Below are 16,587 nucleotides of genomic sequence, written 5' to 3' on the forward strand. Positions count from 1 at the left end.
AAAAAAAAAAAAAAAAAGAAAAAGAAAAAAAGGTTAATTCATTGATTCTTCCTCGTGTTACTTTGTTTCTTTCACACTTTCTACCACAAACATACATCGACTTGATTGTGTTTATTACTATTTATTAGTATATCATGACCTAGTGTTACAAACCTAGTGTTGCTAGACTTGCTGCACCATTGGCCTCGGTGCAGCTGAGGTGGAGTGGCGGGGTGAATGAGGCCCTGCTGTGAAGTGTGGCCCAGTCTCCTGGATATTGGTGGTGCTGCCCTGCCTTTCCAGGCAGAACTTTGACCCGGGCCACATGCGGCGCTGACTCTTCTTCAATGTGGACCATGGACCTTTCCACGCCTTCCTTGTTTCTCCAGCTACAGATCTTGGCACCTTTCAAGGGCCAAAGTGCATTGAGAGGCAACTGTTGCTAACCGAGACCCAGTGACCTCACTGTGGATCGGAATGGACAAGACCAACGAGGGCTCTAGGGGGCAGTGACACTCCAAAGGCTAGGTGCCCTTGCCCTAGGACCTCCATCCCTTCAGGAATGTGTCAATCATGTGACTAGATAATACTCCATCCCTTTGACTCACGATGCCTCTGAGTGAGAGGAAGTGGCTGCCTCCAAGAACCTGCTTCCTATCTTCTCTCTGGGCTGGTTTCCAACCTTGTTCCATGCAAGGGGAGACTCAATCATCTCTCAAATTCCTTGCCTATCACGTCTCTCTTTCTGAAGCTGGCCTTGTGTTTTTCACACATGGGTGGGGCCGCCCTACAGAATGTTTGGTTTTTCTGCTTTGCTCCTTAAAAAAAAAACAAAAACACAAAAAACAAAAAAAACTCCCAAGTAGCAGGTGTGCTGGGAATGAGTTTTCTATCCATTCAGCTTTATATATTTACCATATCAGTAGAAATATCATTGTTCCTTTGCAAAGGCTTTCTCTCCTTTCTTGACGAGTATTTTTAGATAAGTATTTCCGCCAGTGTTCAACCATTTCCCACCCTGAATGTGATTCCTAGGGCCTAAGGAAACCTTGAGCTCTGAAGTCAGGCCAGGCCACGCCCACGTGAGCATTGGCGCCCTTCTTCCCAGGGTAAGGCCGGAATTTGCCACTTCCTTTAAGCCCTGTCTGGCTCCAGAGCCTTGGGTCTCTAACAGGAGGCTTCATAGCTGAGAAAAGGCCACTCTGTGTTCTACTCCCTAGGAACAGAGGTGAGGACTTTTGCTGCCTTCAGACAAGATGGAGGTGACACACAGGTGCGAACCTACAAGCGGAGGGAACTCCTGCAGAATCCTGAAGTTCTGGTAGAAGCTTCGCGTTCCTGTGAAGTGCTAGGAGTGGAGATCGTTAAACTTAGCGCTGTTCAGCATCTCTGTTCCTAAACAAGATGCAGAAATAAAACTCAAGAGTTGTGAAACTAAAAGCACTTGTAAAGTGTTGGGAATTTGGAGAATTTTCCATGGCACATCGCTGTAGTTTGCAGAGAGCAGCGTGGTCCTTTTAGACCACGCCCTTGCCCAGACCACGGGATCCACGGGATCCAACGCCCGCGGGCTGTAGGACCTGGCCCCTAGGTAATTCAGCTCCGCCCCTAGCAGTGCTCTCTGGGTCGGACCTTTAGGTCTTGACTCTTCCCTGGAACCGCCCACGCGCCAAGCACCCAAGGCTGGCCACACCACTGACCCGCCCCAACCATAAGTCCCGCCCTATCCGCCTTGCCCACAGATCGTCACGTCAGTCCACCCGAAACCCCGCCTTTGACCATGGTCCGACCCTAGACTGCCCTTCCAGAGGTCGGAAGCCCTAGACCAGTCCTAGACGACGCCCCCAAGACAGCGAGCCACCCCTCGCAGTCTCGAGTTGTTGCTATTCTTACTGCATCCAGCAAAGTCTGGGCGAAACGAGGCGTGGTCTCTGATGGGGAGAAACACCCACGCTAGGGAAGCTAATTCACGCCTCCAAGGGAGCTCACCAGAGAGGTGCAAGGAGGGGGCGCTAAAGGATGGATGGCCTGGAGGCGTTATTGCTAAGGGATAAGCCAGTAGCTAGCCGACCAGCACAGGACTCTACTTCGCTTGGCCTGGCATCACTTCACCTTATGTTTGTACAGGCCATCGTCTCAGTCACAGACAATACTGTCGGGGTACCGCCAACCCCATCAAGTTTTCAGCTGCTTCAAGGCCCTTTACAGGATGGAAACTAAGAGCCAACCCTGCCCTCATATTTAGCCCCGTCTTGTCCACTCACACACCCACGGATAAGTCAGGGCCAACACAACGAGTAGGGCCATACTGGACTAGAGCAATGAGTGGCAGGAGGTACAGAGGCAAGCACTCTGTTTACCAGAAGACTTACACACTTGTTTGTAGAGTAAGGTTCCGTATTCAGGTGTTGAGTATTTTAACAAACTGTAACAGAGGCAGGTGGATTTCTGAGTTTGAGGCCAGCCTGGTCTACAGAGTGAGTTCCAGGACAGCCAGGGCAACACAGAGAAACCCTGTCTTGAAAACAAACAAACAAGCAGACAAAAAACAACAAACTGTAAAAGTTGCAAACATTGAGGCAGGCTAGAAAGACAGGAAAATGTAAGTAGAAAGGAGCCCCTCCCCAGCTGAAAGTCAAGAATTCCAGCGCAACTGACATTTGCTGTGAAGACTGGCTACATAGAGGCACTATATTACTTTTTTACAGAAATACTTTCAAATAGCAATGTCAAAATACTAATAAACCATACTTAAGCCCTGAGTATATATGACCTTAGCATACGGGGTTACTTCTTTCCCAGATGCAAGCCTGAAAAGTATTGAAAGTTTCACAAACAAAAGTTTACAGTAAAAGCTCCATTCAGCCCTTGTGACCCAGGGTTTTACTTTATCAACTTCAGTCCTATCCAGTGCACATCGAGAACCACTCTATGACTACATTTATATTCCTTAGCAACCCCTTGAGATGTAACCTCAGATGACATCAACATCTTTGTTTGGGTTTGGTTTGGGACACAGGGTTTCTCTGTGTAGCCCTGACTGTCTTGGAACTTGCTCTGTACATCAGGCTGGTCTCAGACTCCACCTACCTCTGCCTCCTGAGCGCCAGTGCAGGGAATAAAGGTGTGTGCCACCATTTCCAGGCATCCAACATCTTACATGGCTACTGTAAAGATACTTAAGGGAGACTCTCTTGAGAAACCCACATTCCCGCTTGGGTGTGTACGATTGTCTTCTCCATATGCCTATTACCCACCCCCCTACCACGTGTAGACCTGTGTTAAATTCTCTTCTTAATTAATTCCAGCTTTACTTCATTCTGACTCACCCTGAAATCTCCTGGGGTGTAGTCAAGAAGTCCAGTTTTAAAAGCTCAGCATGGAGCTGTGTTTTCAGCTCATACACCCCCACTGCTGATGAAACCCAAATAGAAGCACTCTGTCAAAACCCTAATCAAATAAGACTGAGTATGACACGTGCCCATAATCTCAACACTAGCTGCATGAGGAAGAAGGATGGCTGCATTTCTAGCCAGCCTGGGCTACATGGTAAATTGTAGGCCAAGACCTTGTCACAACAAAAATCTACCTATGGCTGAGCAGTGGCGGCACTCACCTTTAATCCCAGCACTCCGGAGACAGAGGCCAGCCTGATCTACAGAGCAGAGAGCAGTTCCAGGATTGCCCCCAGGCTGCACAGAATAACCCTGTGTCGAGAAACCAAAAAAATGAAAACCAAAATGCCAAACCTACCCAAGGCCAGAGAAATGACTCAGAAGGTAAAAGTGCAAACTTTTTTACTGCACAAACTTCAAGGAAGACCTAACTCTGATACCCATGGGAGAAGCTGCGGTCTGTGGCAGGCATCTGTAACCCTAGTACTCCTATGGGTGACACGGTAGGCAGAAGCGGAAACTCTCCTTCAGGAGAGCCAGCTCCTTTTCAGCTAGCCTATAGTACTGGTCTCAAACTTCACCTGCCTCAGCCTCCTGAATGCTGGGACTAAAGGCACACGTCACCATTTCTAGGCATCCAACATCTTATATGACTACTGTAAAGGTGCTTAAGGGAGACTCTTTTTTATTTATTTTATTTTTATTTTTTTTCAAGACAAGGTTTCTCTGTGTAGCACTCAGGAGGCAGAGGTAGGTGGAGTCTGAGACCAGCCTGATGTACAGAGCAAGTTCCAAGACAATCAAGGCTACACAGAGAAACCCTGTGTCTCAAACCAAACCCAAACAAAGATGTTGATGTCATCTGAGGTTACATCTCAAGGGGTTGCTAAGGAATATAAATGTAGTCATAGAGTGGTTCTCGATGTGCACTGGATAGGACTGAAGTTGATAAAGTAAAACCCTGGGTCACAAGGGCTGAATGGAGCTTTTACTGTAAACTTTTGTTTGTGAAACTTTCAATACTTTTCAGCCCTGGCTGTCCCGGAACTCACTCTGTAGACCAGACTAGCCTCCAACTATGCCCCTGCCTCCCAAGTGCTGGGATTAAAGGCTTGTACTACCACTGCCAGGCAAGGAGACTCTTTTATACGTCTCTCTACTGGAATCAAATGTACCAGTGAATTTGATAGAAGCACAAGAGCATTGATAAGACATTTTTGCCTCAACACAGTGTGCTAGGAATAAGTTCAAGGTCAAATACAAAGGGACCATCACTCCACGGGAAGTGTGACTAAAGGGTAAACTTTACCCAATTTAACCACGAGTTACCTTCTAGGTTGTTCTTCTCTCTGCCAAGTAAAGAACTTTACAAGGAAGAGGGAAGTAGGGTTGGAGTGGGGGAGGGGCACACTTTTTTAATCCTAGCACTCAGTTGACACTGGCAGGCAGATTTCTAATAGAGGCCAGATTTCTAATCTGTAGAGTGAGTTCCAAGATAACCACCTCTACAGAGAAACCCTGTTTGTGGGGGCAGGGTGGTGAAGAATTAAAAGGCACAAGCAGGGGCAGGGGGCTGGAGAGATGGCTCAGTGGTTAAGAGCACTGACTAACTCTTCAGGAGGTCCTGAGTTCAATTCCTAACAACCACATGGTGGCTTACAACTGTCTGTAATGGGATCCGGTGTCCTCTTCTGGTGTGTCTCAAGACAGGGACGGTGTACTCATACACAAAATAAATTTAAAAAAACCATATTTTAAAAAAGGCACAAGCAGCAGGCTTAGCTGGTAAAGAAAGGGTGAAGAAGCACACAGGGTATTGGGTTTCAGGCGGGGGTGGTGTGTGTGTGTGTGTGTGTGTGTAGGGGACTGACTGATGCTGATGCTTCGGGAACCTGAAGGCCAGATGGGCTTTGTATATACATACCTCAGCCCCTTATCCTAGGTCTCAAAACCCACCATCAAGGCATCAGCTCATTAATGTCCATATAAACACAGGTACTCTGGGAAACTGTTCTTGGGCAGGAGGGTTCACTGGTACCAAGGAAGTCATCACGGAGAGGGAGACAGTGGGGAGTGGGAAAAGAAAGATTGAAGAGTACATGCAGAGACAGGGAGGGCAGAGAGAAGAGAAGGAGGAGGAAGAAGAAGGAAGAAAAAGAAGAGGAAAAGGAGGAGGAGTAGAGACCAAAATATCTGCCTAAAGGGCAGCTCAGCCCCTAACCTGGAAAGTTCAGGGTAGCAGCATGGTATGTCAGGTAGGGACTGAGGGATGGTGGAGAGCCTGGAAGCTAGATGTGCTTTAGCATGTAAAATATACACTTCAGCCTTGTCCCTGGGTCTAAAACCCTGCACAAGGCACATAGAAAGACCCTCTGCAGATCTGAGGGGGCCTTCAGGAGCCCCTCTGAAGCCCTTTTTTTGAAGGCTGGGTGGTTGTGTGTTTGAGGCAGGATCTCACTATATATCCCAGGCTGACTTGGGACTCACTATGTAGATTAAACTAACCTTCCAAACTCACCAAGCTCTGCCTGCCCCTGGGACCTGGAATGAAAGGTCTGGACTACTGGTACCATCCATACCCAGCAACACAGGCTGAGAGCTCCAAGGATCTCTGCGGGGGGGGGGGGTCCTACTCCTCTAATTTATGGTTTGTCAGTTTGAACAATGACAGGGAGGCTGACAAACCCACAACTTTTGGGCAAGCATGTCCTGATCTGGCCTTGAGCTTGTCTGGACTGGTGACCCTCCTGGTGGAGAAAAGGTTCACCAAGGCCTTTCTTTTAAGCTGCTAGACTTTTCTTTCTTTCTTTCTTTCTTTCTTTCTTTCTTTCTTTCTTTCTTTCTTTCTTTCTTTCTTTTCTTTTCTTTTCTTTTCTTTTCTTTTTTTTTCTTTTTTTTTTTTTTTTTTTTTTGAGACAGGGTTTCTCTGTATAGCCCTAGCTATCCTGGAACTCACTCTGTAGACCAGGCTGGCCTTGAACTCAGAAATCTGCCTGCCTCTGCCTCCTGAGTGCTGGGATTAAAGGTGCGCACCACCACGCCCAGCCTGCTGCTAGACTTTAATTTCAGGTAAGGAGGGTGAAGAAGAAACCAGAAGCCTGCCATCTTGTTTGTTTGTTTTTTCGAGATAAGAGTATTTCTTTGTAGCCTTGGTTCTCTAGGATCTCAATCTGTAGACTAGGCTGCCCCAAACTCACAAAGATATGTCTGCTTCTGCCTCCTGCGTACTGGGATTAAAGGCGTGAGCCACTGCTACCCAGCTGAATTTTGTCATCTTTAATATCCAATAGGCTCTCTTCACTGTCTGCCTATCAGGGAATCTATCTAACTCCTAATCTCACATGAAGGATAACCATAGACTCCCTGATTTATATACCTCCACCTCAAAGTGCTGGGATTGCAGGCTGGTGGCACCACAAGCCAACACATTTGAGAAAACTGAAGAAGGACCCACACTCTCAGACAAGTAGCCCATTCCCTGCCGCTGGCAAAAATGTGAGTACTTTCAGCGACTATCTATACCAGTTTCAACTACCCAACTTGACTGGTCCTGCTAATATAGTCATTAATTTTTATTTACATTAAAATCTGAGACAGACCCTCACGGTGTAGACTTGGCTGATCCGGAGCTTAGACTTGGATGGCTTCAAACACATAAAAATCTTACTGCCTCTGACACCTGAGTGCTAGAATTAAAGGACTATGCCACCATGTCTGGCAATAATTTATCTATCTATATCTATTTATTAGTGTACGGTGTTTTGGTTGAGTGTATGTATCTGTACACCAACTGTATGCAGTGCCCTAGATTCTAGAAGAGGGCTTTGGAGCCAATGAACTGAAGTTACAATATATTATGAGCTGCTATATGGGTGTGGGAACTGAACTCTGTCCTCTAGAAGATCTGCCAGTGAACTTAACTGCTAAGTCATTTCTCCATCACCCCACCTTCTTTTTTTATTAAATTAAATTAATTAATTTATTTATTCATTCATTTTCGAGACAGTTTCTCTGTGTAGCCCTGGCTGTCCTGGAACTCACTATTTAGACCAGGCTGGCCTTGAACTCAGAGACCCGCCCGCCTCTGCCTCCCAAGTGCTGGGATTAAAGGCATGTGCCACCAGTGCTCGGCACCTCCTTTTTTTTTTTTTTTTTTTTTTTTTAATTCAAGGTTTGAATATCTCAGGCTGTTCTTGGATTCGTTCAATCCTCCTGCCTCAGCCTCCGGAGTTTAGTTTGCATGTTAGGGCTGTCAACCACAACAGTTTAGGTTCAGTCTCTTTTTTGCGTCCCCAACCCCAGAGATATGTCTTCGGAACTTTATCAACACCAGCCACTGTCAGCAGGCCAGCAGTCTGTCAGGCGGAGCAGGCGGCCGGTCTCCTAGCAACCGGACCGCGTCCCTCCCACCGGGCAGCTTAGGGACTTCCAGCGCCCAGCATGCCCTGCGGCCCGGCGCGCACTACGCGTCCCACAATGCCTCACGGCCCCGCCCCACTCCCGCGGAGACCCCGCCGGGCAGCAGTGCGACCCCAGCCCACCGCCTGCAACCTGGTGGGCTGCGCAGGCCGGGCGCCATGCGGAGGGGCGAGCGCAGAGTCGCCGGAGGCTCGGGAGCTGAGTCTCCGCTGCTCGAGGGCCGCCGCAGCACCGAGTCCGAGGTCTACGACGATGGCACTAACACCTTCTTTTGGTGAGGGTCTCCCCGCGTCGGGGCAGGAGTTTGGGACAGACAGTTTAGATTGGAATCGGGGACCGTCAGGGCCTAGATCAGCCAGGGGAGCGCCTCCCTCCCTCCCTCCCGCCCTCGTGGAACCCCCCGTGGTCGTCTCCGTATGAGATGTTGAGTGTTTTTTCGGATCGGGGGAGCCCCGGGATGAGCTCTGGCAGACCTGGCCACTACATATTAGTGACTTTGAGGTTTCCTTTCTGCCGGATAGCTGTTGTTCCCCCGGAACATTGCCCTGAACTGGCCTGGTGGGTATGGCATATCTGTGTGGTAGATTTTCCTCACTGCTACCCTTTTCAGTGACCCTGGCTTGCACAACTCAACCTCCGACAAGTTTTGGGGTCAGGCTGCCCCGTCTGCCTTTAGTTTAGTGGAGTGAGTGCGTAGGAATTGCAGGTGTTTTGCTGCTTTGAAGAACCATGCCACCGCCCTGGCTGACCAGTCTAAGGTGTAATCCCGTGACCTTGGGCTAACCCCTTCACCTTTCCTCGTTTGTGAGGAGGGAGCACGCTTCATGAGAGGAATGGCTTTGCTTTTATTTCAGGCAGACAAGTTTCTACCCACCTATGCAACACTGGAGTCCCAGGGTGGGCCCTGCAGACAAGTGAGACCCAAGTGCACAGAAACGATGTGTTCCCAGTGAAGGGGATGTTAAGTGGAAGTAACTCTGAGAGAATAGAGCTGTGGCAGTGTCCAGAGCACATTTGATCAGAGAGAAGCCTGGTCTGGAAGTGTTAAGATAATTCAGGAGAAGGTGCCATCACACAGATAGAGTCCTCCGAGGGACTCTTGTCGTATGCCAGCTTGTATCTCTGGCTTGCAAGTGGGAGTGGTAGCTGAGGCACTGGTGAGATACAGTTGAAATAGCAGGAAAGTGGGTTGGGTGTGGGAGATAGCTTTGCATTTGGACCTTATACTATTAGCACCTTCCCTGGGTTATGGACAGCTTCTGCAGCGAGATCCAACCATAACTGCTTTTCAATATGATGCCTTCTAATGACTGTGAAAACATTAGAGGGAAAAGAAGCAATCCCAGCACTCGGGAGGCAGAGGCAGGTGGGTCTCTGTGAGTTTGAAGCGAGCCTGAGCCTGGTCTACATAGTGAGTTCCAGGACAGCCAGACCCTGGAGGGGAGGGAAGAAGGAAGGGAGGGAGGGAGGGAGGGAGGGAGGGGGAGGTGGGGGAGAGAGATCGAAAGTGAGCATGGAGCAGTTGAAGTTGTGGGTATGGTGCCAGAGCGAGTGGAGTGCCAATGGCTTTCTCTGACCTTTGAGGTCCTTTGGACACTAACATGGCCTATAAGCCAGGCTGTTGCAACCCTGTAACTGGTCTCAAGACTGATCCCATATCTCTCATTCTTCTTGACTGGACATAATGGTCTCTAACTCCATAACTGACCCCACACCATCTCAGTCACATCCTGTATGACAGGACAAAGGGAAATGATGCTTACAAAATCCCTGACCCACACCTGGTTTTTGTTTGTTTGTTTGTTTGTTTGTTTGTTTTTTGAGACAGGGTTTCTCTGTGTAGCCCTGGCTGTCCCGGAGCTCACTTTGTAGACCAGGCTGGGATTAGAATCCGCGTGCCTCTGCATCCCAAGTGCTGGGATTAAAGGTGTGCGCCACCACGCCCGACTGGTTTTTGTTTTTATAAACCCTGCACTGCCTTACTTCAGGGCCAAGAGATCTTTGTGGCAGGAGCCTGTTCCTGGTTGCCTAGTTAAATAAAGGACTCTAATTGGCCTTATATTCATAGCAGTCCATGAATTACTCAAGTGGGTACTTAAACATCATTCTCTATAAGGTATCCTCCACCATTGCTCTCAGACAGGAGAGAGGTGTGCCTGTCCTCCAGTACAGGGGATGGCCACCAGACTGAGAATTCTGGAGTGCGTTGCTGGCTTTTCTTTTTTGTTTTATATTCATTTATTCATTCAGCCATTCTTCAGTGTGTATTTTGGGGACTTATGCTGAGTGTCATTACTACCTTAGGGGATATATCAGGAAACTAAACAAGAGCTTCGATTCTGGCACAGACCTGGAACTTTATTTATATAAAGTTTTATTTTGTGTGTATTGATGTTCTTCTGCCTGCATGTGTGTTTAAAACATGTATGCAATGCCCCTAGAAGCCAGAAGAGGGTGTTGGGTCCCTTGGAACCATAGTTACAGACTGGAGCTGCTGAGTGGCTGTCAGGGATCTAGTCTGGGTCCTCTGGAAGAGTAGCCTGTGTTGTTAACCTCTGAGCCAGGGCTCCAACCCCTACCACCGGATCTCACTTTCTAACTCACTCCCACCAGCATGGAATCTGTGATAGTTTGAGAATTGGTAGTCTACACTTGGGTCTTAGAGCATGGTGCTTCTAGTGAGCCATCTAGGAGAGTTGGGGCAGAAATCACCAGTACGTCCACAGTAATAATTTCTGCAGCTTCAGATATAAGTGATCTATATAAGTGATCTATATAAGTGATCTATTACTGTGAGCTAGGGCTTACCTAGACTTGCCCACATTTAGCAAGCATGATTTGATAATTCATACCCTTTTGACTATCAGATCAACAAGCCAAGGAAGCCAGTGTAACAGGCTAGAAGCCTCTCGAAGACCTGACCTGGGACAGGCCCTGTCCCTTTCTTGGCAACGCCTTCATGGTTCCCTGGTTGGTTCTGGCTGGGTTGCCTCTCTACCTGCTCAGCACGAGGAACATGGTCATCTCCAGGGAAGAACAGCAACTGGGTATTTTCCACTCAGAGCAAGGAACCAGTTTGTCTTCGTGCCTGCCCCTGGGCAGTGACTGAAGTCCCAAAATTTACATAGGTCAACTCTCATATTGGGCCTAGTCATGGGACTCAGACCATCCCCATGTCTGTGTATAGTAGGGAGGAGTAGGAGGCAGCGCTGCACAAACCTGTTCCAGAAGGAGAAAGATGACCTGTCTCAGCAATCTGTTGTGCCTCCCTCCCCCTCCCCTAACCCCTGTGTGTGTGTGTGTGTGTGTGTGTGTGTGTGTGTGTGTGTGTGTGTGAGAGAGAGAGAGAGAGAGAGAGAAATTTAGAAATTTAGATAAGGAGCAACAAGGTAGAGCTCACTCTTGAGCAACCACTGATTGAAACACTCTGAGGTCTTCAGCTGTAAGTCTCTTTGGCTGATGCCTTCCCTCCTGTTTCACCTTTCCCAGAACACGGGAGGCCAGGGGGAGGCCATGTTTTGGTGACTATGTGAATAATAGGGTGAACATGGTCCTCAAGGGAAAAGTGCTATTTATTGTTCAGATATTCCTGGAATACTGAGAATAGAAAATAGTACTCCTTTCAAGATCATAGCCAGCCCAGGATGCCCTCAGCTTGCTAGCTACTTCAGAAATTGAGAAGATCAGAGCAGTACAGAAACCAAGGAGCTGAAGTAATTTCTAAGATCTTCAGAAAGGAGCTGGGGATTGAGTACATGGCAGAGTACTTGTCTAGCCTATGTAAGGCCAGGGGCCCAGTTCTCATTACCGGAGGGGAAGTTGGGAGAAGCCATCCACGTTTACTGTGTTAAATGTGACCATATCTACCTGTGCTGGGGGCAGTACACGCCAACCCCTCTGGTACCTGTGGGAATGGTCAGTCAGCTTGGGAGTGCCGGTGAGCCCCTCTCCTGTGCTGGGTGAGTAGGTATCACATGAGTACTTGGTGAGCCTCTGCCCTGACACTACCTGTGTGTTTTTGGATTCAGGCGAGCCCACACTTTAACTGTGCTGTTCATCCTCACCTGTGCACTCGGCTATGTGACTCTCCTAGAAGAAACCCCTCAGGATACAGCCTACAACACCAAGAGGTAACTGCTTCTGCTCAGAGGGTGTGATGTCCTGTGGAGCTCTGGCCAGCCAGGGCTCTGCATTTTCCTTATATGTCTGTGTGACTGGCCTCCACAACTTCCCTTGAAGCTGTATAGTATTTCTTGCCCAGGACCGTGGGAACATGTCACCTTTGAGTGGCAGGGATGTTTTGCTTTAGCCTTCAGGGTGACTCCCCCTGGCTGGTGTGCAGAAGCCTTGTGAGAGTGACCACACCATCACACCTACAGCTCCCCTTAGAGTGGTAGATTCCAGGATGTAAGGATTCTCAGATTGTCTGGGATATAGAGCCACCAGCAATGAACCCTGTGATGGCACTTATGTCCTTGAGTACAACTGCAGTGTTGGTGCCAGCACTTTCTAAACATTTAAACAAACTGTATAAGAAGCTAGATGGACTCGTGATGAACACCTGTGTCCTTGCTTCTCAAGAGTCTCCAAAGCAGGCAGGTCACGAATGCTGTCCTTGTTGCATTCAGGTTCCAAAGCTCGTCCCTAGCATGCAGGGACAAGTTACTTCAGAATACTGATAGACTTTTCTGTTGCTCCTCTGGTTCTCTGGGCTGCATATCTGCCCTGGGAAGGAAGGTCAATTACTGTTACAGTTACTAGTACTGTGCAGGTCCTACTTGCTCTGGGAGGGCTAGAGGGGAGGCCAGAGAGTATTTAGTAGGGAGGATACAGAGGGAGGCGTGAGTGAGAGGCCTAGTGAGGTTTCAAGGCTACTTTGGTTGCGTTCCCCTGACCTGTGGATCCCCATGGTCCTAGCACTTGTAGGCTAGAATTTTGTTTTTGAAAACTGGGAGTCTTAGCACTCTGCTCTAAGAATTGAATGGGGTGAGCATGTAGATATAGTCATGTCCCCCTCCAATATTGGTGGGCCACGTGAGAGTGACCACAGTGACCACACCATCACACCAACAGCTCACCCTCAATGCAGTAGACTCCAGGACGTAAGAATTCTCAGATCGTCTGGACCCTAGGCTCCTTCTGCCTTTCCTGTGCAGTACCGGTGACCTCCCTAGCTGTTCTCCAGTTGTTCCTGGCCTAGTCTCCATGAGATTCCTTACTGCTCAGTGACTGCCCGCTCAGTCAGCCTCTCAGGAATGTTCTCCCTCCCTCCCTCCCTCCCTTTTTCTCTTTCTCCCTCCCTCTCTCTCTCCTGAGCTTGGGAGAGCTTGCTCCCAGGCCCTCTAGCCCTTCTGGAGATGTCTGGCCTGGCCTATGCTGGTACTTCCTGCTCATTCTCATCTATGGGCCTGCCTGTTCCTCCCTCCTTTTTTGGAAGGCTTCTACCAGACTCTTTAAGTCTCAGGCGAGGTCTATAAGCTCAGCATGCTCTTAAGGAGATGAGTTAATACTGAGAGAGGAACTTGTGCTTCCTGGGCAACTGGGTCAGGTCTACTTTGTCCTGGTGCCAACAGAGGGGTCATCTGCAGATATTGGCCCTTGGGATATGGAGGCAGTGCTCCTCTTTGTGCCTTTATCTGCTCAGAGGGAATTTTTAAGTAGAACTGGGTCTTAGCCAAGTATGGTTGCTCACACATGTAGACCTAGCACTTGGGAAACTGAGGCAGGAAGATCGGAAGTTTGAGGCTAATCTTGGCTACATGGTGAGTTCAAGACCAGCCTGTGTTACATGAGACTGTTTCAGAAAAACAAAGAGGACATGTAGGTACACACCTTTCTAGCACTGGGAAGCAGAAAGGCAGATCTCTGAGTTTGAAGCCAGCCTGGTCTACATAGCGTTCCAGGCAATTTATTTAGACCCTGTCTCAAAAAAAAAAAAAGAAAGAAAAGAAAAGAAAAAAGCAATAAAAACTATGTCTGCTGGCATCTATGTGTACCTGGGAATAGAGGGTCAGTGGCATCTGCAAGGCACAGCAAGAAGTCCAAAGAGATGAGACATGATTATACCTCAGGAGGTGATCTCCTTCTGGGACTGGGTAGATCACTCAGGAGCCTAGGATTTAATCCTTAGCACCAGACCCTGCACTCCAAAAGAAGTTTCTCTCTATGTGAAGTTGAGATAAAGATGCCCAGGTCTGATGTCACTCCCTGGACAAGAGTTGTCTCAAGGAAGAGTACAGTCCTCCCTCTGAAGAGCAGAAACATGCAGAGGTCCCCTGGAGTGGTCACCAGTCACCTGCCAGAGCTGTCACAGAGCTGTTGTCTACCCAGTCTGTTGGTGGTGGTGTCAATACTAGGTGACCCAGAACCTAGAGAGTCCACAAGCTTAGACCCCCAAGGGTAAGGAAGGTAGCACTGTGGACCATGTGGACGTAGCCTTTCTTCATCCAGGGAACACTACACATCTGTTCCTCATCTTTATCCCCCTCTTTCCTCTTTAAGAACATGAAGGAACTACCTTTCTGGCCTATAACTCTTCTGGTAGAGCCTGGAATCTGCTATTTGCTCTTCCCTGAGACGATGGGAGTCTTATGCGCTTAAAAGTAGGCTTGGTGACAAGCATGTAACCTACTGAGCCATCTCACCAGCTCTATAGAAAATATTTTATAATTTTTGTGGTGTTCATGTGGTAGTTTTTCTTTTCCTTTTTTTTCTAATTTTTTTGAAAGATTTATTTATTATTATATGTAAGTACACTGTAGCTGGCTTCAGACACACCAGAAGAGGGCATCAGATCTCATTACGGATGGTTGTGAGCCACCATGTGGTTGCTGGGATTTGAACTCAGGACCTTCAGAAGAGCAGCAAGTGCTAGTCAGTCTTCTTAACCACTGAGCAATCTCCCCAGCCCCTTTTGTTTTGTTTCGTTTTTGAGACAGGGTTTCTCTGTATAGCCCTGGCTGTCCTGGAACTCACTTTGTAGACCAGGCTGGCCTCGAACCCAGAAATCTGCCTGCCTCTGCCTCCTGAGTGCTGGGATTAAAGGCGTGCGCCACCATGCCAGGCATATTGCCAGTCTTGTCCTGAAATTCACTATGTGGGCCAGGCTGGTCTGGAACTCACAGATCCACTTACCTCTGCCTCCCAAGTATTGTGATTAAAGGCATTCTCTACCATACCCAGCTGCCAGTTTGTCCTTGAACTCCAGGGCTCAAGTAATCCTTTTGTTTCAGCCTCTTTTTAATAGCCAGGACTCTATACACAGACTACTGTACAGCTTTGTTTTCTTCTCAGATTAACCTATTGGTCTATAATTTGATGCATTTCTAATAAAGTTCCAGCTTGGTAAGTTTGAGATGCACATACCTATGTGCCTGTTGCTGACTGAGGCAGCCCTGAGTGTTGTGGTTTCCCAGGAGTGCTGTTGGCTGTTATTTTCTGTGCTTGACTTCTTCCCCACACCAGGTGTATATCTTCGTAGACTGTCAGTACTGTTGATAAGCTGTCCCACACAGATTGCTCATGATTTTTATCATCTGGTGTGGTGACCTGGGGCACTTCTGGCTCTCTTACCTTCTCAGTTAGTGAGCTGTCCATTCCATTTACCACTTAAAACATTTTACAAATTTAAAAACTAAGCATGATAAGGTTACACACCCATAATCTCAGTACTGAGTTGTTTGAAGCAGGAGACTCCTACATTCTAGGCTAGTCTGGGCTGTGTAGCAAGATCCTGCCTTCTCAAAAAACAGAACAAAAACCCACCCACATTTTTTATTTTTTTTATTTTTTTTAAAGGGAAATGTTTTTTGTTTTTTTTTTTTTAAGATTTATTTATTTATTATATTTAAGTACACTGTAGCTGTCTTCAGACACTCCAGAAGGGGGAGTCAGATCTCGTTACGGATGGTTGTGAGCCACCATGTGGTTGCTGGGATTTGAACTCCGGACCTTCGGAAGAGCAGTCGGGTGCTCTTACCTCCTGAGCCATCTCACCAGTCCCACGTTTTTTATTTTCAAAAGGCAAACACAATTAACAAGAAGCAACACAATAAAATCTGATGGAACACGTGTACTCCCAGATTCTCAGGAGGCTGAGGCAGGAGATCGCTTGGTCTGAACAGCATAGTGAGACCCATTCTCAGGAAAGTGAGGTAAAGACTGTGTAAAAGCAGGCGAGATGGCTCAGCTGCTAGGAGCACTTTCTGTTCTTGCAGGGGAACCAAGTTCAGACCTCAGCAGTAATGGCTGGTGGCCATAATGGTCTATAACTCCAGCTCCAAGGGATCTGACACCTTGTTGGCACTTATATTTAATGTGCACATTAAAAGTAATAGAATAGAGCCGGGCGTGGTGGCGCACGCCTTTAATCCCAGTACTTGGGAGTCAGAGGCAGGCGAATTTCTGAGTTCGAGGCCAGCCTGGTCTACAGAGTTAGTTCCAGGACAGCCTGAGCTACACAAAGAAACCCTGTCTCGAAAAACAAATCAAAAAAAGTATTAGAAATAAGTCTTGGGGAAAAAGACATGAAAAGGTACTTCACCAAGAAAGAAAAAGAGAGAAACAGCATGTGAAATTCGCGCTGCTGACATCCCAGGGCAGGGCTCCTCAGACTGAGAACCGAGATTTCACCACACAGCTTCTGCAGGACTGAAATGTAAAGACGATAAGAGTTTGATATAGCACCAGCTCATTCATTACTATTAGGGATGTGGCCACATTGGAAAGCAACTTAGGGAATTAAAATATCTCTCTCTCTCTCTCTCTCTCTCTCTCTCTCTCTCTCTCTCTCTCT

General features: G+C 47.8%; 1 protein-coding gene across 1 annotated transcript in view; it reads left to right on the forward strand.

Annotated features, from left to right (window-relative positions):
• Positions 1–7,841: 7,841 nt before the first annotated feature.
• Ptdss2 (phosphatidylserine synthase 2) overlaps positions 7,842–16,587 on the forward strand; it is a 25,607-nt gene continuing 16,861 nt past the window's right edge. The window contains exons 1-2 of the mRNA XM_021198858.1: positions 7,842–8,067; positions 11,822–11,923. Of these exons, the coding sequence (XP_021054517.1) occupies positions 7,952–8,067; positions 11,822–11,923 (218 nt within the window). The 5' untranslated portion in view covers positions 7,842–7,951. The remainder of the gene's footprint in view (positions 8,068–11,821; positions 11,924–16,587) is intronic.

Source organism: Mus pahari, chromosome 1 (assembly GCF_900095145.1).
Source record: "Mus pahari chromosome 1, PAHARI_EIJ_v1.1, whole genome shotgun sequence".
NCBI lineage: Eukaryota > Metazoa > Chordata > Mammalia > Rodentia > Muridae > Mus > Mus pahari.